This window comes from Vulpes vulpes, chromosome X (genome assembly GCF_048418805.1).
Source record: "Vulpes vulpes isolate BD-2025 chromosome X, VulVul3, whole genome shotgun sequence".
NCBI classification, from domain to species: domain Eukaryota; kingdom Metazoa; phylum Chordata; class Mammalia; order Carnivora; family Canidae; genus Vulpes; species Vulpes vulpes.
Window position 1 is genome coordinate 52,126,154 of NC_132796.1, and position 22,303 is coordinate 52,148,456.

Below are 22,303 nucleotides of genomic sequence, written 5' to 3' on the forward strand. Positions count from 1 at the left end.
TTTTTTTTTTCTTTTAAGAGAGCAATCTTGGAGACACCTCCTACTATAGCATGCTGAGTATTTGTAGCGGCAAGGCTGGGTAGAGCCTCTGCCCCTATCCAAGATCTCTTCATACCTGTCTCTGTCTTTCCTAGATCCTGAAAGAGATGTGTAGTGTGGAGCAGGTGCTGTTAAAGAAGACAACTCCAGCTGCCTCCTCCTTTGGCCTCCTAGAATTGAAACATGTAGCAACAGAGTCCCAAGAAAATAAAGCTCCAGGGAAGAAAAAGAAACGAGCTCTAGCCAGCAATACCAGCTTCTTCTCGGGCTGCTCCCCTATTGAAGAAGAAGCCTATTGAAGTTGGACTTGTTATCTCTGCCCCAGTCTGGCTTGGGAGATGCTTTCAGGTTGCAACCAGAAGGAGTTTGTTTTTAATGACTCCTCTGGATTTCAGGGTTCTTGCTATTGAAAAAAGGGACAGCATGTTACCAAAAGGGAGGAAATCTTTGTTGCATGTTGGCCCCTACTTTCCAGCCTCCAAGCCACAGACTATTGCTATCTCTTCTCCAGAAAGTTGCTAAGCCACCTGCTGAAGAAAGAACCAACTGACCTTCTTGATGACTCACCAAGAACCAGTCCTCAGTAAAATCTAGCTCTTTCTTAGTTGTGAGCAGGTAAGGCTACCCACCTCCTCCCCACTGGGGATGAGGCTGAGGCTGTCTTATCTCTAGGTTGTCTCAGCTTAATGGCAGAAGTTAGCTAAGGCTGGTGGCCTGGCACCAATCTTTCATCCCACATCAGGAATGATGGTGATACTGGGATATTTCCTGCTCTGACCATCTCCGGATTTTAAGTGTTTTAATAGTGCCCTCAATTGTCTTCCATGTTGCTGAGGTAAATGAAGTCTTTTAAAATGTTAAGTAAATAAATAAATCTTAGTCTAACTACTGTTTGGAAAGATCCTCTGTGCTAGAAGAAGAAATATTCCTGGGTTCCTTAGCCCCTGGAAATGCTATCAAGGAGAATCAGTGCAAGAACCCAAGCCTCACTACCTTGTAGCAACTAGGGCTTGAACCCAGGTCTACCTTACACCAAAGCTTTTTGTGTGACTCTAGAGTGGCAGTGGTAGCTGTTCTGAATGCCATGCAGCCTCATTTCTTGGCATAGTATGGGTGTGGGACCACACTGCTGCCCAGTCCCAGGACAGCACAGTCCTGGCTGCCTGCTGTCTCCTTTGAAAGGGGAGAGGGGGGTGTTGTTTACTCCTTACTATGCATCAGGGTTCTCCATCTCTGCTTAAAGCTAAAACGAGGCCAACCCCGGCATGCCAAATAGACTGCTGACTGGTCTTGCGGCCTTTTGAGGAGCTTGCAAGCCCTGGGCTAACTATCAATGCGTTCTGAATCCCAGTATCCCCCCCCCCCCACTACCACCACCTCACTAAAAGCTCCCAAAGCACCCCTCAGAACTGGACACATGAAATCCAGAACTCCTCTAGAATCCACCAGACCCCAAGTGAAGAAAACTGAAGGATAACCTGTCTAAAATGAGGTCTACAGGAGGACTAGGTGACCAGGCCGCCCTCTCTGGCCTCCTGCCAGCAAGCAGCCCTACTTCTCTTTGCATTTTAATGACAAGGGAGCAAGGGAGCCTCTTGCCTTTGCCAACTAGAGCCCCTGGATACAATGGGAAGGCTGAGGGAGGGGAGCCAGCTCTTGGCATTAAGAGACCCAGTCTTCCTTCTCACTGTTCCAAATCCAGTACGTGTGGGGGGAGGGGTAAGCAAGTTTATCCCCAAATAAGGTATTTTTTCCCACCAATGCTGTGTAAGCCTCCCAGGCTTTGAGCCACTGCATCAGTCAAAGGGTAAAGAGGGAAGGTTAGTCAAGCCAGCACCCCCCTAGCCCTCATCCCACCCAGAGAGAGCTCTGTACTTTAAGGTGGCTACAGCATGCTTGCCAGCCTTCTGCTGATGATATGTATAGTAACAGCATCTTTTGCACGTGTTCACGTTCCAAGGCTTGTGACCCTAACACTATACTCTTCAAATGATTCCTGGAAAGAGACTTTAGATACCTTGAGGACAAGACAGCAGGAATGACACAAGTCTTCCTGCATCCTAAATGAACATCTCCTGTCTGGGGTGATGGGGGTAACGGGGGGCTGCTAGTGTCACCTAGGATTCATGAGGCCTGTGGTGACCCCTGGTCCAGAAACAGGACGACCTGCTGCCCAGAGTTCAAGAAATAGCTCGCAACCCTCTATCTTCTAGATGCACCTTACAGAAGTGGAAGTAGGATCCCAGGAGTGAAAGGAGGCTGATAAATCAAGGCCACCCTCCCAGGAAGCTTGAGGGAAATGCTAGACACACTCTCTCTTACACACACACACACACACACACACACAGGCAAGCACACACACACTCCCCTTCTTCCCAGGGGGTTGGCTGGGCCCCTTCTCCTCACTGCCAAGTCGCAGAATTGTGTGGTCACCTCCCCCCAGCTTCCCGCCTGCTGGTGCCCTCAGCTGGTGCCCTCAGCCCTCGCCTCCCTGAGCCTGGACAAAGCCCCGGCAGTGACTGAAAGGGGAACAGGAGGAGGGACAAGAGAGATGGGGAGGGCCACACAAAGGAATTCCTCATGCCAAGCCCCTGACCGGCAGCGCAGCGAGTAAAGAAGCAGATCTGCTGTCCCTCCCCCTTCTTCCCTTATTCTCCCCCTCCGCCCCCACCCCCACCTCCGCCCACCCCACCCCCCACCCCCACAGGCTGGGCACTGGCCATAGAGCAGCTGAAGTCCTTCGGACAGAACCCACACAGCCTCCTGTAGGTGGCAACAGTGCCACCTGTTTGACCAGTGGGGCTGAGCCAAGGACTAGAAGAGGGAGGAGGCAGACAACTCGAAGAGGAGCTGGGAAGCAGTGCAGTGCAGAGCAGAGAGCTGAGCAGAGCAGAGCTGCCGCTGAGACAAGGTGTGAGGGCTGGGGAAGGCTGGGGTGACAGGCGGGAATGGTGGGGCGGAGACCAGCTCCAACCGGCGGGGAGCGGGCCCAGGGATTGAGCAGCACCCCTGCTCAGCTCCCCTGATTGGGGTTTTCAGACTTCTCAGATCCTGACCCCATCTTACAGACAGCTCTTGGGAGGGAGGACTCTGGAAGGCAGTGTCTGGGATACAGAGACAAGACCTGAAGGGAGGCAGTAAGTGTGGATGGAGCCCAGGGCAGGCTACTAGAAGCTAGTCCTGGGATGGGAAGAAGCATCCCTTTAGGATGCTTTTTCCCTGGAAGGGTCTCAGGGGAGTTTCCCTCCCTCCAGCTACAGACCCCTCACCCCTCTGCTCCTTACCCTAATTCTCCTTTCCCAAGGCAAGCATGGGGTAAGGAGGGCAGTTTCGGGGCAGCCACACCCTCCCTCATTTCAGGGGCCCAGCCACCATGTACCCTCTAAGTCTCCACAGCCTTTATGGGGCCCAGATGACAAGGGGTCACGTCCCTCAGACCACACACACTTTGGGTGGATCCAGGGGCTCCTCTACACACTCAAAGTCCTCTAGAAAACCCATTTGAACTGACAGTCACTAGTGCACACACACATACAAATGCTGACACGAATCGTGCACCCAGTCACACACCCAGCTTAGTTTGGGGATCAGTAAGCCACCTAGGTCCCCGCATGACCCAAAATTGTGAGGTCTAACAATCCCAGGCCACAACACAACCACACACACACACACATACACCTTTGACCAGTATTTGTTGTACTTTCACCCAAGCGATCTCAGAGGGTGGGGCCCCTACAGAGACTGGGTTCCTGGCTGGGGTGGCGGGGTGGAGGGGGGTGACTGGGCAGGATGACTGGGCAGGAAGGGACATGACTGTGGGGTGAAAGGGCTTGGATTTTCCAGGTGTGTGCAGGCAGAAAAAGGGTTCCTTCAGAAGGCTGGGAGTGACACAGGCAACCTGTTTCCCTCCAGTCTTCCTCTTACTGGCAGTGCCTCCTACCCCCTAGGAGGTAGAGACCTAGAGAATCTTTTAGCCAGGACTTGTGGTGTGTGCAATCTCTGTATCCATATCAACTGGCCAACTAGCTGGGCCTTCCTTAGCCCCAGGTCAGAACCAGAACCTCTGCTTTAGGTGACTCTTGGTTCCTGGGGTGGAAGACTCCCCACCATGGGGCTGCCTGAAGCTTGGCCAGATCTGTCTCAACTTGCTAAACTGAATTTGCCCCACCCTGGGCAGTTCCTCCTAAGTCCCCACCCTGGGCAAGCACTCTATCCCCAGAGCTGGATGGATGCTGTTAAATGGGGAGGAGTTGGAGAGGGTGGGTATGCACCCTGGCTGCAGAGACTGAATCTCCTGGCTGTCCCACTGACTTTTCAGGTATCCAGATTAAAGGGAAAGAGATTATCCCCCATTGCTCACATCCTTGTCCAATCTGGCACTTTGGCCAGCCCCACGACCTCTGTTGCTGAGCAATGGCCCAGGTCTCTGCTGCACCTCTGAGCTCCTCAGATGCCCTGGGAGGGAGGATGGGATCCACCTCCTGCCAGAGTCCCTGATGGCTGAGTGTCCCTTCTCCCAGGCCCTCACCATGGCCGAGTCCCCCGGCTGCTGCTCCGTCTGGGCCCGCTGCCTCCACTGCCTGTATAGCTGCCACTGGAGGAAATGCCCCAAAGAGAGGATGCAAACCAGCAAGGTGGAGTAGGGATGGGGGGGGGGGGGCCACTGGAAGTCCAAGGCAGAAGCTGCCTGGAGGGGATAAGGAGGCCAAGTGTGCTCAGAGGCAGCTGGGGGGAAGGGGCTTTCTCTCCCCAGGAAGAAAATCTCTCTCTGCCTGTAGAGCAGAGCAGAGCAGCCCAACGCCTGGCAGGAAGCCCCACTGAGCTGCCATCCGTTGGGGACTCTGAGCTGGAAGTGGGGATCGGCTGTGAGCTTCTCTCCTGCCCCTTTGCAGTGCGACTGTATCTGGTTTGGCCTGCTCTTCCTCACCTTTCTCCTCTCCCTGGGCTGGCTGTACATCGGGCTCATCCTTCTCAATGACCTGCACAACTTCAATGAGTGTGTCACGGACCCCCTCCTTCCTCAGCATACACGTTCCACTGTGCCCCACCTTGGGACCCCTGGGTGCTCAGTCATCCCCAGCCCTGCCTAGCTGTCCCGCTACCCAAAACCTCCTTAGAAAACTCTTCCATGAGGTCTCCCCGGCCCTTGGAGCCCCTGGCCCCTCATTCCCTTCTGGTCATCCTTCTAGACCCACCCCAACTCCCTTCAGGCCACTGTTAACAGCCCTCCCCCCACTCAGACACCTTCCTCTCCCTTCCCACAGATTCCTGTTCCACCACTGGGGACACTGGATGGACTGGTCCCTGGCATTTCTGCTGGTCATCTCTCTACTTGTCACATATGCATCACTGCTATTGGTGGGTCAGGGAGTGGCCCGCATAACACCCACCTCAGTCCTCCTTTCCCATCAGCTTCACACCCCTGGCCACCGAGGGGAGGGGGAGGGGTGAGAGGGCAGTCTGGGAAGCCCATTTCAGTGACCTCTCTTGGCACCTCATTACTCCCACCGCCCTCTGCCTCCAGCTCCTGGCCCTGCTCCTGCGGCTCTGTGGCCAGCCTCTGCATCTGCACAGTGTCCACAAGGTAGAGTGGGGATGGGAGTGAGTGGAAAGAGGGGTCACTGGGCCCAGCACTTGGCCAGCTACTGGCTGAGCACCCCAGTATTCTACCCATGCACTGAAGCTCAGGACCTGAAGCCCAGGTTGTTGAGTAAAAGAAGGAACGTGGATGAGTCAGGGGAAAGAAATGGTCCTGTTTGCATATAGGGGGTGGAGGCAGCCCAGGGAGCCATGAGCCCAGGGTTGACAAAGAAGGCCCCATTCATCCCCGATTCCCCAGATGCTGCTGCTGCTCATTATGCTTCTTGTGGCTGCTGGCCTTGTGGGACTGGATGTCCAATGGCAGCAGGAATGGCGTAGCTTACGTGTGTCACTGCAGGTGAGTGACTGATCTCCAATGCCTAGGTGGGAGCCTTGACCTGTGTCCAACTCCTGGACACATCTTGCCCCCCAGTCCCCAAGACTTCAAGGAGCTCTGAACTCAGGTCCCAGGAGGGGGAGGCAAGGACCACTAGAGAGAAGAGCCCTCCTCATCAGGTCTTGTCCACAGGCCACAGCCCCATTCCTTCATATTGGAGCAGTTGCTGGCATCACCCTCCTGGCCTGGCCTGTGGCTGATACCTTCTACCGCATCCATCGAAGAGGTGCCAGCTCCGCTCCCCAACATCCCCTCACTGGCTGTCAATGCTTCTGCCTCCTGCTACCTGTCTTACTGCACCTGCACTCTGCTTTCTGCCCCCCCAGAGCTCACCCATTGCCCTTTCTCCATAGCCTGTCCCCCACACCCCCACAGGTCCCAAGATTCTGCTACTGTTCCTATTTTTTGGAGTTTCCCTGGCCGTCTACCTCGCCCCACTATGCATCTCTTCACCCTGTATCATGGAACCCAGAGACTTACCCCCCAAGCCTGGTCTGGTGGGACACCGAGGTGCCCCCATGGTGAGTGTAGGGTAGAATGTCGGTAGGGTGGGGAGGGTCTGTTCCTCCAGTCTCTGGGTTCCCAGGCTCCAACCCTTCTCTGCTACCTCCCCACCAATTCCCTTGCCCAGCTGGCCCCCGAGAACACCCTGATGTCCCTGCGGAAAACTGCCGAATGCGGAGCTGCTGTGTTTGAGACGGATGTGATGGTCAGGTGAGAGAAGCTGGGGGCAGAGGGACACAGTAGAGGAGCTCAGGAAGTGATGACCAGTCCCAGAGCTCAGCCCCCTGACACCCCTTGTGCCCTCAGCTCTGACGGGATCCCCTTCCTCATGCATGATGAGCACCTGAGCCGGACCACAGATGTGGCTTCTGTGTTCCCAGCCCGAACCTCCTCCCACAGCAGTGACTTCTCCTGTGCTGAACTGAAGAAGCTCAATGCTGGGACCTGGTTCCTAGAGGTGAAGACAGCCTCATAGAAGAGGCAACCACCTGTAGGAGCACTTGGGGGAGAGTTCATTCATTGATAAGTATTTTCTGAGCCCTGTGCTGAGCAATAGGTATCCAGGCTCTCTCCACAAGTCTCTCCTTCCAAGGACAGAGCTGAGCCAACAGGCTATCAGAATAGGAAAACTAGAGTGATTACAATATCTTTACCAAATAGAGAGGAGAGAGGAGTGCCTTGGTGGCCCAGTCAGTTAAGGGTCTGCCTTTGGCTCAGGTAATGACCTCGGGGCCCTGGGATGGAGCAGGTCAGGCTCCCAGCTCAGTGGGGAGTCTGCTTCTCTCTCTCCCTCTCTCACTCGTTCTCTCTCTCTCTCTCTCTCTCTCTCTCTCTCTTTCCCTCCCTCCCTCTCTCTCAAATGATTAAATAAACTCTTAAACAGAGAGGAGAGAGAGTAAAGCCAATGTTTGGCAAGGTGGATGTGGGAGAGGATCAGGAGTGGTTTCACAGGAGAGAATGCCTGAGTAGCACATGCAGTAACAATGGTTTTTAAGATGGGCAAAGCAAGGACTGACAATTCTAGTCAGAAAGAGGGGCATATGTCAAGCCCCAAAAGTACAAAGAAGTGTTTCCAGGGGGGAAAAAAAAACAGTGGCTCCGTGCAACTGGGAGATAAAATTTGTGGGAGTGGTAGGAGGTGAGACTGGCAAGGGGAGCAGAGGCTTGGTCTCAGGGGGCTTTGAATGCCAGGCCCCCAAAGTGCAGGCTTCAATCCTGTAGGTAACAGAAATATTCATCAGGGTACTTTATTTTTTCAGTTCCTCTCTTCCTGATCCTAAAAGTAATTATGTGTTTCTCATAAAAAAATTAAACATTAAGGAAATAACCTGAACATAGAAAAGTCCCCCATAATCCAACTCCTCTGAGATATCCATTGCTAGCAGTCGTATACGTATGTATATATACATATATGCATACACAGAGATGTACATGCCCATGTGCATTTTTCATTTTGCACAGATAGGATCACTTCATATTTCTTTTGCAGCTTGATTGGTTTTTCATTGAACTCTATATATGATGACATGTCAGGGTGATTAAGACCAAGGGATGTCTGGGTTTGACTCCTGGCTTCACCACCTACTAGCTGTGGGAGTCTGGGCAACAGAGTCTCTCTTTGCTTCATTTTCCTCATCTGTAAAATAGGCATAATTATAATAGTACTTACCTTGTAGGATCATTGAGATGATTAAATAAATTAAGGTGTTAGATAGTTTGCTTTCTCCATGTCAGTGATTAGGAGGTAAGGTCATTTGTTGATTAAGAGGGGTAGGAGAGGAGAGTGACAGAGGTTTGGAAGAGCCACTAGGAATGGAAAAAGGAGCAAAAGAAGAGCAAGTAAGAGGATGATTAAGTGGGGCACCTGGATGGTTCAGTCGGTAGAGCATGTGACCCTCAACTCAAGATCATGAGTTCAAGCCCCATGTTGGTCATAGAGTTGTTTTTTTTTTTTTTTTTAAGAAAAGGGATGATAAAGTGGTGCTGAAGGTGAAAGAAGACTGTAGTGACAGTCTACATGATGTGCTCTGCCCCCCTAATTCTAGCTGTGGAGGAGGCAGATGATTATAGAATCGAATCGGAGTCTGGGATTTGGTGGGAGGGGGGAGTGCAGCATGCAGGGCAGGAATGGAATTGAGGGTGCTGTGGAAAAGTAATTCAAGCTGCAGCTGGACCAAGGGTAGGGGATGTAGGTGTGGCAGAAAGGGGCTGATGGACTGGGAGGAAACCAAGGGGCTAAGACCCCAGAGGTGTCTGTGAGACCAAAGAGAAAATGTAGTAGGAGAAAGGAAGTTAGGAAACTGGGAGGGAAGGAGGTTGGGGATCACAATGTAAGGTGTTAGATGGTCTGGAAAGGGCCACAGTTCAGAGAAAGAAAGACGCTGGCTCAGAGGTACACAGGAGCCGGGCACCAAGTGGGGGAAATGAGCCAAAATGGCAAGAATGGGGGAATGCTCTAAAGGCTTCTTCTGGTCTTGAAATAATTTTCCTGTTCTTGTAGAGGCAACCCTTCTGGGGGGCCAAGAGGCTGTCAGGCCCTGATCGGAAAGAGGCTGAGAATCAGACAGTACCAACATTGGAAGAGCTGCTGAAGGAAGCTGCAGTCCTTAACCTTTCCATCATGTTTGACTTGCGCCGCCCCCCGCGAAATCACACATACCATGATACATTTGTGAACCAGACCTTGGAGACAGTGCTGAGTGCAAGGGTGCCCCAAGCTATGGTGATATTGCCAGGACCCCGAGTACTCCCTCTTACCCTTCTCCCCACCCTACCCCCTACCTTCCCTAGGCTATGGTGATAATTTTGAGTCTGCCCCCTGCCCCAGGGCCCCACCCCAACTCATATACCCCATTCTGTGGTCACACCTCTCTGCCCCTGCCCCTATCCCTGGAATCCTCAAGCTCTCCTCAGCTTCATGCCCATCTTCCCTGAACCACAGGTCCTTTGGCTACCGGATGAAGATCGGGCTAATGTCCAACAACGGGCACCCAGAATGCGCCAGATATATGGACAGCAAGGAAGCAACAGAACTGAGAGGCCTCAGTTTCTCAACCTCCCCTACCAAGACCTGCCACTGTTGGATATCAAGTGAGTGCCAGAGGAAAGGAGCCAAGGGAATCCCATTAAACTTAATGGCAGGGGAGAGCCACCTCAGGGAGGGCAATGGCCATTCATTTATTCACACATACAACAAATACTTACCAATATGTTTAACACTTGCTATGCATCAGGCACTATTTATTGCAGGCTTTGGGAATACTAGTGAAAGAGAGAGATAATAAACTGAACGAATTATATGCATATTGGATAGTGATAAGTGATATGAAGATAATAAAACTGGGAGATGTAATAGAGCAATTAGAGTGAGGGCTAGAAAAGGGGCCACATTAGGAGAAGTAGTTAAAGAGGCGATGTCTGGGCTGAGACCTGACAGGTCACAAGGAGCTAATGATGAGAAGAGCTGCAAGGGGAAGGTGAGGCTGGGGAGGTCAGCAGGAGCCAAATTGGGTAGGACCTTGTCGGCCACAAGAATGATGTTAGGTTTCATTCTTCACCAAAGAGGTAAGTGCAAGAGAGGATGGATCCGGGGAGAGAGGTGAGAGAGTCCCAAATGTGAGCTGGGCCCCAGAAGCTGACCCAGCCAGTAAGTAAACAGGATGGACTGCAAAACATGCAGTTGCCAGGGTCTCTTATAAGGTCTCTGTGGCCAGATAGAAAAAGAAACATGGATTGAATGATAGCCCAGTGATCGCAAGTATTTCAAGGACCTTTTCCCAAGTTGTCACCATGGAGGGAGACATGACATTGGCTTTGGCCCTCACTTTAGTCTTGGCTAGTCAGCCTCAACTGCTGATCATGTTTCCAAAAGATATAAATTGGTAATGAATACACTGGCGATGAAATCGAGGTCCTGAAAAGCCTAAGTGCCCTAAGATGATGGACCAAATGTACCAAGAGGAAACACAACAGGAATAGATGTAAAGACCTATATTTGCAGTCCAAAAGAAGCTCAATTGCACAAAGACAAGAGAGGAGATACTGGCATTCAGCAGGAACATGTGCGAAAAAGACCAGGGCTTTGATTGAATAGTGTGCATAATGAGTCATCAGTGGCATGTGACATTGCCAAAACTAGCCCAAACCTGGGCTGCCTGCATGCAGACGTCATGCCCAAAAGGTAGGGGGAGTTTGCTGTACTCAAAGCTGGGCCAAGCTCACCTGGGAGATCATATTCAGATGCAAGCCCCCATCCTTTGAAAGGAACACTGATAAATGGAACCAACATCAGCTCAGAAGAGGTCTGGTGGTAAAGGGAATAATAAGCCAGGTCCCAAGCCCTGGTGGAAGGAATTAGGGCTGCTGGGCCTTGAGACAAGACAACTCAGGGACATGGGCACTTGTTCCTCAGACCCCCGAAGTGCTGTCATGGGACAGAGAAGAGAAACACACTCATGTGGCCCCTGATAGCCAAGCTAGGGTCCGTAGGTGGGATCCACTGGGAGACAAAGTTCAGCAATGCAAAGAAAGTTTAAAAAGTAGAACTGACAGTCCTTGGTAGCAACATCGTACATTGGAGCACGCACAGGGGCTGACTCCTGTACCTCGAGCCCCGTGATTCTAGATGTTCCTTGTTTCCCACCTCCACAGGGCACTACACCAAGATAATGTCTCAGTGAACCTATTTGTAGTGAACAAGCCCTGGCTTTTTTCCCTGCTCTGGTGTGCAGGGGTGGATTCGGTCACCACCAATGACTGCCAGCTGCTGCAGCAGATGCGATACCCCGTCTGGATTATTGTAAGACCTCTGGGGCTGTCACCACTTGTCTTCTTCCCCCACCCCCACCCCCAGTTCTCCTTAACCCCAACCATCTCTTCCTCATGCATTTCCCCCCACATACTACCTTTGGGGCTCTGGCCACCACCTAGAGGTGCCTTTTCCTATCCCGTAGCCCCCTCAAACCTACCTAATGATGTGGATCATCACCAACTGCGTCTCCACCCTGTTGCTTCTGTGGACCTTCCTCCTCCAAGGGTGAGTGCTTCATGCCTCAGCTTTCTGGGTCTTCATTGTCCCCCAGGGTCCTGGCAATGGGACTGATTCAGACTCACATACGCTGCCTGGAGCTTGGGGTTTGGTCTGTTTGGTTCCTTTGTGGTTCTCGGGCCCTTCCTTATATGCCAAATTAGCCTGAGCCTGGGAAAGGCAGTTTGAGGGAACCTGGCATTAGAAGGTCATACCTGAAGCCAGTTGAACGCATAATGGGAAGCTTTTCTCCCTACAGGAGATGTAAGAAGGAGAGAGAGAAAACTGGTAAGAACTTTCTCCCTCATCTCATTTTTCTCCTCCTCTAGCCTTCCCTTTGGTCACTCCCTATATGTCCTCCCCTCTCCCCACCCGCTGCTCTAGGCTTAGAAACAGCAGTGCTGCTGACCAGGATCAACAATTTCATAATGGAGTGAATGCCCAGCCCCAACCCCCCCCCCCCACCAACCACAGTCTGAGGCCTGTCTGGATTGACTAACAGCAAGGAAGGGAGAGCGGCTGAGTGGGGATGGGGTGGGGTAAACTTTGCCAACAGAAGGTTTTGAACTATGAGGGTCCTCTGCACAGATGGTGGGCATGCTGCAAGCTTCCGTGGAATCTGCTCCCCTTAGGGTTTCGATCTGAGGTCGTTGGGAAGACAGTGAGTCATGGGAAGTTACTCCCAAAATGAAACTAGGATGGAGAAGTGGGAAGGAGGTTGCCAAGATAACGTTTCAGACCCGTGTGCACGAGTTCTTGTGTAGAAGGCACAGGGTGTGTCAGGGATGGACCAGTTTGGACCAGTGACTGAAGGAGATGACAGAACAGCCTTTCCTGGAGAACGAAGATGATGGAGACACTAATCCCACTCCATTCGCTATCTCTTCTGACTCCCTGCAAATTTAACTGCTTTCCTGCCTAGATACTGGGGGCAAAAGAGCCCATGTAGCCATTTAATTCTGTGCCTATAGGTGGCTTTTTGCTGCGCACAGCCTTTTCTTCAAGACAGGTTGGTTATTGTATGTTGTTAATCTGTTCCTCAATGAATTTAACTCCTGATTGGTTGTGGTCTGATCTTTTCAGTGGTGGGGTTTGGTGGAGAATGCACCTTCCATCTCGGTTTTATGTGACATGACACTGAGGGGTCATCACGGGGAGATTCTTGGGCCGGAGGTGGGAAGACCACCTGGGACAATGAAGGGCTGCAAGAGGGGAAGCAAGAGAACAGCCACCACGGGGACAAGCTTGGGTGACTGAGGCACTCTGCGCAGAGTTGCGTTGTAGCTCCACCTTGTGGTCACCCGCCGCAAGAAGGAGGCCGCGTCAGTCGTCACCGTGACGTATGAATGCCACCTGTTTTCTGTGCCAGTTGGAGACCTGTGTCCTTGACTCTACACCGTGAGGGTATAATCCGATTTCGACAAGATTCTCACAAATTTTCGCCTCTATGAGCTGCTGCGCGCAGGCTCTGGTTCTCAGGCCCTCCTTCCCCTCGAGGAACAAGTTCCCCAGTATGTTTGTTGCTCGTGAGATCCTGGGCTAGAATAGTTAAAGTGACCAGTGAGAAGCTGACCTAGGATGGGGAGTCTGGTAGAAGGGGGAGGGAGGGGCCAAGGCAAAACCAGGGACCCTCGGAGAGGGCTCAATGGCTGACTCTTCTGTTCCCTACCACACCAACGTTCACCCCGATTCGTGTCTCCACGCGAAGGGAAATCGGATTAAGACGCTGGCGAGGTCAGAAGGGTCGGTTCTCAATTCCTCCTCTCTCACCAGACTGGGACCCGGGGCAGCACTACCATTTCCAGACAAGACCCTACTGGATGGCAAGGCAGCCCCTGGAACTACAATTCCCAAGATGCCCCGACCACTTCCGGTCTCGGGATTGACGGAAGCGAGTTTGAATTTGTATTCCAGCCCCCTCCTCCTCCCAGGCCCGCCCCTTCCCTTCTCGCCGCCCGCCCCCTCCATGCATACACATACACATACGTACACAGGCAGTGGTCCAAGCCAACATACCTGGCCTGCAGCTGGCGCGGTGGGCGGGGGTACCGGCGCGCGAAGGGCTGGGAGGAAGTAGGCGCCCCGGGAGCCAATGCCGCGGCAGCTGTCTGGTCCCACTCTCCTCGGGCGTCCACCCCGCCTTGTCGCGGGCAGGGCTCCTTCACACACTACCCTTTCAAGATGCATTTCCTTCGTTTTCCCTATTCCTGATCCGCCCCTCAATCTGACCGTCTGCCAGCCGCAGCTCGGAGGTGCCCAGACTGTCCGGTACCGCCAGGCTCTTACCTCTCAGCGTGTACCTCCACCCCGCACCCCTACTTTTCTGTCCCCTCCCAGGTGTCCAGCCCCGCAGCCCTGCAGCCTCTTCCTCCCCTCCTCTTCCAACCCGGTCCTGACAATCTCCAGACTGTCCAACCCCCTTGGCCTCAACTTCTCAGCTTCCAGGCTTTCAGCTGCAGTCCTGTAACCTCAGAGTCCAGACTCCGGGCCAGAGTGTCAGGACCTAGTTCCAGACCCTCACCCCTTACCCCTGGACCCTAGCCGTGAGTCCTCAGCCCTGACGCTGCCACCACTTATCCTTACTGGCTTTCTAGGAGGACTGGACAGCTATGGCACACTTAACTTCTATGACACCCTGGGCTGCAGCCTGGGACTGACAAAAACTTGAGGGAGGAGGGCCTCAGAGAGCTGCTCATTGGGGTTGGGGTGCAGTTGCTCTCCGTTATTTTTAGCTGCTGACTCACAGCTCCTGGCATCCGGGTTTGGGGCTAGCAGGCTGGGCTAGGGGGCTATTAATAGAGCTGAGACACAGCCCCGACCCAGTTCAGTTTAGAAGCACAGGGATCAAGGAGCCTCCCTCTGTCACCATGCCCTGTGGAGATGTAGTGGAGAAAGGCAGTGGCTGAACCAGGACCTCTCTGCCTACCAGTACCTCAGCCTGATATCTCTACCTTGGAACTCTTTAGAGAAGGCCCACGATAAGACTCCTAGGCACAGTTCTCCCCTCAGTTTGCCGTGGCTTGGGGTTCTGCCACAATGAACCTCCTGTTGTACTAGCTGAGAGTGAAGACAGGAGTCCTAAGTAGAACAGATATTGTGGCTACAGCCTTGGCGTGGCCTGGACCTATTCTTGGGCCAGAATACCAAGTTACTAGAAAGAAAAGCTGTGGGTTTCTGGGCCCCAAAGGCCCTCTTAAGGATGAGGTGCTTCAGCATGGTCCTAAGAGAGGGGGCACTGAGCTGAGAATTTGCTAGCCTCAAACTCCACACAGTACTAGGAAACTGCTGAATTCAGTGTTTACCACCTGCCGATTTTCTTTTTATTTCTTTCCCTCTTGTAGGGCTCAGTCCCTACTTGCAGGGGTCAGCAGACCTCAGGATCTCTCCCAACTCCATAGAGAAACCTAATTTAGGAAAGCCACTGAGAAACTTAGCACCACCAAGATATGAATGATCCTTTATATATCGGCATTTCTATGGAAATTTTTATTTCAATGGATAAAGTAGGAATTCCCAGGGTGGCTCAGTCCATTAAGCGTCTGCCTTCCGGGATCCTGTGATCTAGCCCTGAGCCCCTGGGCTGGCTCCCTGCTCAGCCAGGAGTCTGTTTCTCCCTCTCCCTTTGCACCTCCCTGACCCCTCCCCGCCCCCTCCTCACTCGTTCTCATTCTCTCTCTCTCTCTCCCCCTCTCTCCCTCTCTCCAGTAAACAAAATATTTTTTTAAAAAAGTAGGAATTCCCTAATCCATACATCAGAAATGATGGGGAAACCTTAATCCTTTGCTGGACTAATCACTAAAATTATTCCCACCCACACCCAATTTGCTAGAATTCCCATTCACGAAGAATGCACACCCACAGCAATGGTCTTACTTGTAAACCAGAAACTGCCTTCAAGCGACCCAGATCTTCAGCTCTCAGGTGGAACCAGAGGGCTTTGGGACAAGGCTGATTGTTTCTCCACCCACAAAATCTGTCTGCTTTGTACACAGCTCTACCTTCAAGAATGAGCCCAGATTATCAGACAGCAGCAGGCCGCCCTGCCCCAACCAGGTCATTTTGCAGAGAGATGGTGGATGGGATGAGAAATGGTCTCTCTGCTCCTCCCAAATCCCCTTGCCTTCTACTCCTTGGTGGCTTCAGTCTCTGCGCAGGCCGCCTGGTTGCCTAGCAACCACAGCCACCTGCAGGGGCGTGGGGCTGCTTTGGACCTGTAGGGGGCGCCTGTCTCCCTGGGGCCTCGGGCTGGAGCTCTAGCAGTCGCGAGGGTGTGCCAAGAGTCAAAGCATCTCAGGATTGACCGAGTCCTCCCAGCTTCACCAACCCAGTCCAGTCTGAGTCTCTCTGGAGTGAGTGGGCTCACTATGATTCTAAAGAGATTTTACTCATATTCATTAAAAATGAAAAGATATAAGAGAGAGGAAGGGAGAGAAGGAGAGAGTAAGAGGGAGAGAGCGAGGAAGCGAGAGAGAAGCAGTCAGTAGAGATGGGGCTTGGGGAAGGCATGTTTAACCCTCTCCATTCTCTCCAGGTTTAGCCATGCTTATGCCTCAATCAGAGTAGTTCAGAGGACCTGGGCTATAGGGGACTTTTTTTCTGAGCCACTTTTAGGGTGTGGAAAAAAGAGTCTAGCACTCAGTGTTGTCAAGCTGCTGAGCATATAAAAGAAATCAAGCTCCTGGGTTACCAGCCTAGCCTAGACTTGGTCAAAAAGAAAGATATTAATTCCTTTGTTTGTTCAACAATAATAACTAACCCTAACCCGTTGTGTACCAGGGAATGGGCAAAGTGTTTTACATTTAATCCTCACAAAAGCCCCATGATTATTTTCATTTCACAAGTAAAGAAACTAAAGCTCAGAGAATGTTCAAGGTCACACGACTAGTGACCGTGTTGGGTCTGACTGAGTGACCATTGTGTGCCAGGGTCTAAGGATATAGGTAACAAGACACCTCTCTGTCTTTTCACTACCTAATGAACCGCCTGTCAGGATCAAACTAAAAATGTCCTCTCCTTTGTAAAACTCCTCTTAAGTCCTCCCCCAACAAGTAGAGTTGATACCTTGCTTTTCTGAGCACCCCTCTGAAACAGCACTCTTCACAGGAATGGTAATGATCTGCTTCCACATTTCCATTTCTCTAACTCCGTAACAGGGCTATTTACAGTGTTCACTATTCATCTCCCTCTAGGTGTCTAAGAGACACCTCAAACTCAACACGTACAAATCTGTGCATCTGATCTTTTCCCCCAGAAAAGAATGGCCACTCCTAAAGCTGTCCTCATCTCAGTCCAGGGCAGTTTCACCTTTCCAGTTGCTCTGGCCAAAAAATCCTTGGAACCACACCTCATATCCATTCTGTCAGTAAATCTTAGTGACTTTCTTTTCAAAATACGGGTTCCTCTGAAACCTTTCATACGCTGAAATGGCAAAAAAGCAATTACCATTAATGTATATGGAAAAAATGTTGAGCATTCCCAGACCCCAAAAAATAACCTATCTTAGGCTTTTCTGATACCTTAGGGCACATCTTCCTAAGGAACGCACAAAATAAATGACAAGAAAGCACAGATGCTCACAGACACAGCTCAAAGCTATGGTGACTTGATGCTGAGATACTGAGTGATGTTCCCCAGGAAAGAGCTTGGCCAGGCTCTTGCTGCTGCCCTTGGTGCTTGCTGCCTCTATAGCTGCTCACTGCAAAACAAATGCTGAATGCTATTTTCACTTTTTTAATACCCTTTTTAATATAAAAGCACAAATCCTTTTTGGATTTCCTTCAGTTAGTGGAAATAGGTACTGATGCAGGTCTTTCTTAAAAGCAGAGTGGTGGGGGTGCCTGGGTGGCTCAGTCAGTTAAGTATCTGCTTTTGGCTCAGGTCATGATCCCAGAGTCCTGAGATCGAGTCCCGAGTTGGGCTTCCTGCTCAGCGGGGAGCCTGCTTCTCCCTCTCCCCCTGCCTGCCACTCCCCCTGCTTGTCTCTCTCTGTCAAATAAACAGATAAAATCTTAAAAAAAAAAAAACCAAAGGGGTGTAATGCAAACTTTTGAAAAGTGGAGGACACCTGTACATCCAGAATCCAACCATTTCCTATCACTTCCAATGCAACCACCTTGGTCCATATCATTATCATCTTTCACAGGGATCACTGCAGAAGCATCCTAACTGGTCTCATTGCTTCCATCCCTGTCCTCTGTGGTCTATTTCTCCACACAGAAGCCAGAGTGATCTTGCTAAACCCAAGTCAGATCATGGTAGTTCTCTGCACAAAATCCTTCAATGGCTCCCCATGTATCTCAGGGTAAAGCCAAAATCCTTACAATGGCCTACTGGCCCCATACGACCTTATTCTCTACTAAACCTCTGATCTCATCTCCTGGTACTCTTCTCCTCCCTCATTATTCTCTGGCCACTTGCTCCTCCTTGCTCTTCCTTGGACAAGCCTGGGGTACTACTTACCCAGGACCTCTGCACTGGCTGTTCCCTTATGAGGTATACTCTTCCATATGGCTCACTTCCTCACCTCCACTCAAGTCTTTGATCAAATGTCACCTTCTTAGTGGGGCCTATCCTGACTAACCTATTTAAGATGCCTCTATTCTAATTTCCAGTTTGCAGTAAATATAGGGTATAGAGGAATGAAATAAATGACACCATGAGGGAGAAAAAGACAAGTTCAGAAGGTGGGATAGTCAGCAAAACAACTGACTTGTACTCCTCCAAACATCAGCGTTGTTAATTAAAAAAAAAAAAAGATGAGAGACTTCTGCTTCTGGACCCAGCTTGAGTAGATAAACTTCTCCCTTCTTGTTAACTACAGCTAAGATTCTGGACATTGTATATAAAAAAAATGTAAGAAGACTCTGAAAGAAGGAGGAAAGAGTAGACTTATTAGGAACCCCAGTGACCTGAACTCAAGGTGGTGAGTTCCCTAGGTTTTCTTGTTGCCTCATATATCACAGACTGATGCTGGAGAAGCCAGCAACCTGGAAATGCCAATGGGCACAGACCAAAAAGCCTCAATAAAAACCTGCTTTCTCGGGCAGCCTGGTTGGCTCAGTGGTTTAGTGCTGCCTTCAGCCCAGGGTGTGATCCTGGAGACCCAAGATTGAGTCCCACGTCAGGCTCCCTGCATGGAATGGAGCCTGCTTATCCCTCTGCCTGTGTCTGTCTGTCTGTCTGTCTCTCTCATGAATAAATAAAATCTTAAAAAGAAAAAGCCTGCTCTCTCTAGCCAAAAGACCAGGAAATGGGGAGCTCAGCCGTGAACTGGAAATGGAAAACTCTTAAACAATAACCACTCTACTGTAACCAAACATCACAGAAAAGAACTGCAGCCTCACCCATGCCAGTAAAGTCCAAATAGAAACCAATACTTCTACTTTTACTAGGCTTCCCCAACATTCTCCAGGGTGGTTTCAGAAAAGGCTGAATAGGGAGCCTGGACTTCCATCTCCCCAGAGTAACATGGCTTCATCTCCCTACTGGATGATATCAGAGTGTCAGAGGAAGCGTAGTGTAGTCAGGACTTTTGCTGCTGTGCTCTCTCTCCTCCCCTCCCAGTCCACTGCTCTACCATCCTTGCCTCTACCTGTACCCCCACCCATGGTCATTGGAAGCCATCTGGGGAGCAGAAAAGATGTACTTCAACCCCTCCCAGTCAGAGAGGTATCTGTGGAGGTCTAGTGGGGAGTGGAAATTTCCAGCAGCAAGGAGGAGCTTCTGTCTCCATTATTAACTAACACCACTGGGGGAACTTGAACTTCTGTCCCTACCTGACAGTAACCAGGCAGTGGCCCCTTCCATTGATGTCAACAGTGTCAGAAGAAGCCTACCAAAAACAAGATTTAAATAAGAGCCAGAGTCTCATAACATGATATCCAAAAATGTGTAGGATGTAATAAAAAATCACTCATCATACTAGGAAACAGGACACCCTCAACTTGAATGAGAAATAATCCACAGGTGTCAATACCAAGATTAAAAACAGCTTTCAACAATCTGACAAGGATTCTAAAGTGGCCAACATAAAAAATGCTTCAATGAGCAATTACAAACAAGGTTGAAACAAATTTTAAAAAAAAGTCTTAGGAAAAAAGTAGGAAATACAATCAAGAATCACACTGAAATCTTAGAATCAAAGAATACAATAACCAAACCCAAAAAATCAGTGGAAGGACTTATCAACAGGATGGATAGGACAGAGGAAAAAATCAGCAAATTTGAAAATAGAACTTTAGAAATTACCCACTCTGGGGGCGCCTGGGTGGCTCAGTTGGTTAAGCATCCAACTCTTGATTTCAGCTCAGGTAGTGATCTCAAAGTCATAAGATCATGCCACAGTGGGCTCTGTGCTCAGTGGGGAGTCTGCTTGAGATTCTCTCCCTCTCCCTCTACCCCTCCTGGCCCCATGCTCTCATTCTCTCTCTCTCTTTCTCTCTCTCTCTCTCTCTCTCTCTCTCAGTTAAATAAACCTTTTTAAAAAAAAAAGAAATTACCCAATCTGAACAACAATGGGAAAATCGGATTTTTAAAAAATGAATGGTGCTTCAGAGACATATGGTAACTATCCCCTAAGACATAACATTTGTGTCATTGGAGTCCAAGAATGAGAAGAGAAAGAAGGTGGAGGCCAAAAGGGGCCTCAAGAAATAATGGCTGAAAATCTCCCAAATTTGGCAAAAGATAAAACCTACAAATTAAAGCTGAACAAAGCCCAAACTAGATAAACCCAAAGAAACCCATGCCAAGATACATCATAACCCAACTTTTGAAAACAGCAAGAGAGAAACAACACCTGACTTACAGAGGAAAAACAATTCAAATGTGGGTGGATCTTTCATCAGAAACCATGAAGGCCAGAAGAAAGTGGCACAACATATTTCAACTGTTGAAAGAAAAGAACTGTCAACCCCGAATGCTTTACCTAGCAATACCTTTTGGAAATAAAGGGGAAGTCAAGTTACCCTCAGAAAAAGGGAAGCTAAGAGATAGATTACATCACCAGCAGACCCACCCTAAAAATATAGTTAAGGGCAATTTTCAAAACAGAAAGAAAATGATAAAAGAAGAAATCGTCGAACGTCAGGAAAGAAGAAAGAATTTAATGAGTAAAAATGGAAGTACACACAATAGACTTTCCTTCTCTTAAGATGTCTGAATTATGTTTGATACTTGAAGCAATAAATATAACATTGATGTGGAGCTCAATATATGCAGAGGAAATATTTAAGACAACCATACAATACTATAGTATAAATGGAACATGGTAAAGGTATTTAAAGGGAGGTGAGGTTTCTATACTTCCCTCAGCCTGATAAAATGTTGACAAGTAGATCTCTGTCATGAAAAAATAATTCTGTATCTTTGTTGCAGCGGTTGTTACAGCCATCTCCACATGTGGTAAAATGGCTTAGAACTATACCCACATTGTGCCAATGTCAATTTCCTCATTTTGATATTGTACTATAATTATGTAAGATGTAATCATTGAGGGAAAACTGGGCGAAGGGTACATAGGCCCCCTCTGTACTATGCAACTTCCTTGTAAATCTGTAATAATTTTTAAAGAGTGGGGTTTTTTTAAAGATTGGAGCTGTTCTAGATTTTTTAAAGATTTTATTTATTGACACCTAACTCTGGGAAACGAACAAGGGGTAGTGGAAAGGGAGGTGGGCAGGGGGTTGGGGTGACTGGGTGATGGGCATTGAGGGGGGCACTTGGCGGGATGAGCACTGGGTGTTATGCTATCTGTTGGCAAATTGAACTCCAATAAAAATTTTATTTATTTATTCATGAGAGACACACACACAGAGAGAGAGAGAGAGAGAGAGAGGCAGAGACACAGGCAGAGGGAGAAGCAGGCTCCATGCAGGGAGCCTGATGTGGGACTCCATCCCAGATTCTGGGATCACGCCCTGAGCTGAAGGTAGATGCTCAACTGCTGAGCCACCCAGGCGTCCCTGTTCTAGATTAAAAGTGGTTAAAGATACAAAGGCAATGGGGGAGCCTTGATTAGATTCTGATGTTAAACTATAAAAGACAAATTTGGAGAAATTTTAATATAGACTAGACATTAGATGCTATTGGATGATATGAAATTATTGCTAATTTTCTTAGATGCCATAATAATACTGTGGTCATGTAGGAGAATACAAGATGTATGCTGAAGTAATAGGGGAGAAGTGTGATGAAATCTGTAACACATTCGAATGGTTCAGAAAACAATGTAGCTACATGATAGACGATAGAGCAAATATAACAAGACAGTAACAGTTGCTGAGTCTATGAGAAAGATATATTGATGCTCGTTGTACTATTCTGTCAACATTTCTGTATGTTTGTGAATTTTCATTTAAAAAAAAAAAGTTGGAAAAAAAGTTGGAAAGAATATGTGGAGGATATATGATAAAGCAAGTATAGCAAATGTTAATGAGAATCTAGGTGGTGTTTGTTCCCTGTAAAATTCTTTCAATTTTCTGTATGTTTGATAATTTTTGTATTAAAATGTAGAGGTAAAAAAAACTTGAAGAAAGATGATCACAACCCGGCATCCTCCTCTAGCATTCCCAACACCCTCTTCTCTGATTGACTTTTCTTTTTTCCCCACAGCACCTTATATATTATATAATTCTCTTATTTATTATGCTGGGTTTTGTCTATATCCTCTCACTAGAATGTAAGCTCCCCATGGGCAAGGATTTATTGTTTTGTTCTGTTTGTTGCTATATCCCCAAATCCTAGAACAGTGTCTGCAC

The 22,303-nt window shown here is 49.4% G+C and overlaps 2 protein-coding genes across 7 annotated transcripts in view; both read left to right on the plus strand.

Annotated features, from left to right (window-relative positions):
• The window catches only part of KIF4A (kinesin family member 4A), a 126,121-nt gene extending 125,197 nt beyond the window's left edge, over positions 1-924 (plus strand). For all 3 annotated transcript variants that reach the window (XM_072744539.1, XM_025982856.2, XM_072744540.1), the window contains one exon: positions 135-924. In XM_072744539.1, coding sequence (XP_072600640.1) covers positions 135-338 — 204 coding nt within the window. In that variant the 3' untranslated portion in view covers positions 339-924. The remainder of the gene's footprint in view (positions 1-134) is intronic.
• A 1,525-nt stretch (positions 925-2,449) lies between these two features.
• GDPD2 (glycerophosphodiester phosphodiesterase domain containing 2) lies at positions 2,450-12,605 on the plus strand. 4 transcript variants are annotated; one of them, XM_072744541.1, is made up of 16 exons: positions 2,450-2,950; positions 4,560-4,673; positions 4,932-5,035; positions 5,304-5,397; positions 5,564-5,623; positions 5,879-5,977; positions 6,149-6,242; positions 6,392-6,537; positions 6,648-6,730; positions 6,827-6,977; positions 9,021-9,242; positions 9,462-9,610; positions 11,171-11,318; positions 11,473-11,555; positions 11,806-11,834; positions 11,931-12,605. In XM_072744541.1, exons 2-16 carry the CDS (start codon positions 4,569-4,571, stop codon positions 11,981-11,983), a joined length of 1,620 nt encoding a protein of 539 aa, XP_072600642.1. In that variant the 5' UTR covers positions 2,450-2,950; positions 4,560-4,568; the 3' UTR covers positions 11,984-12,605. The 4 variants fall into 4 exon arrangements, with proteins under 4 accessions (XP_072600642.1, XP_025838617.1, XP_072600644.1 ...); XM_025982832.2 differs by having other exon boundaries at positions 2,512-2,950; positions 12,179-12,605; XM_072744543.1 differs by having other exon boundaries at positions 2,625-2,950; positions 4,776-5,035.
• The last annotated feature ends 9,698 nt before the right edge of the window (positions 12,606-22,303 follow it).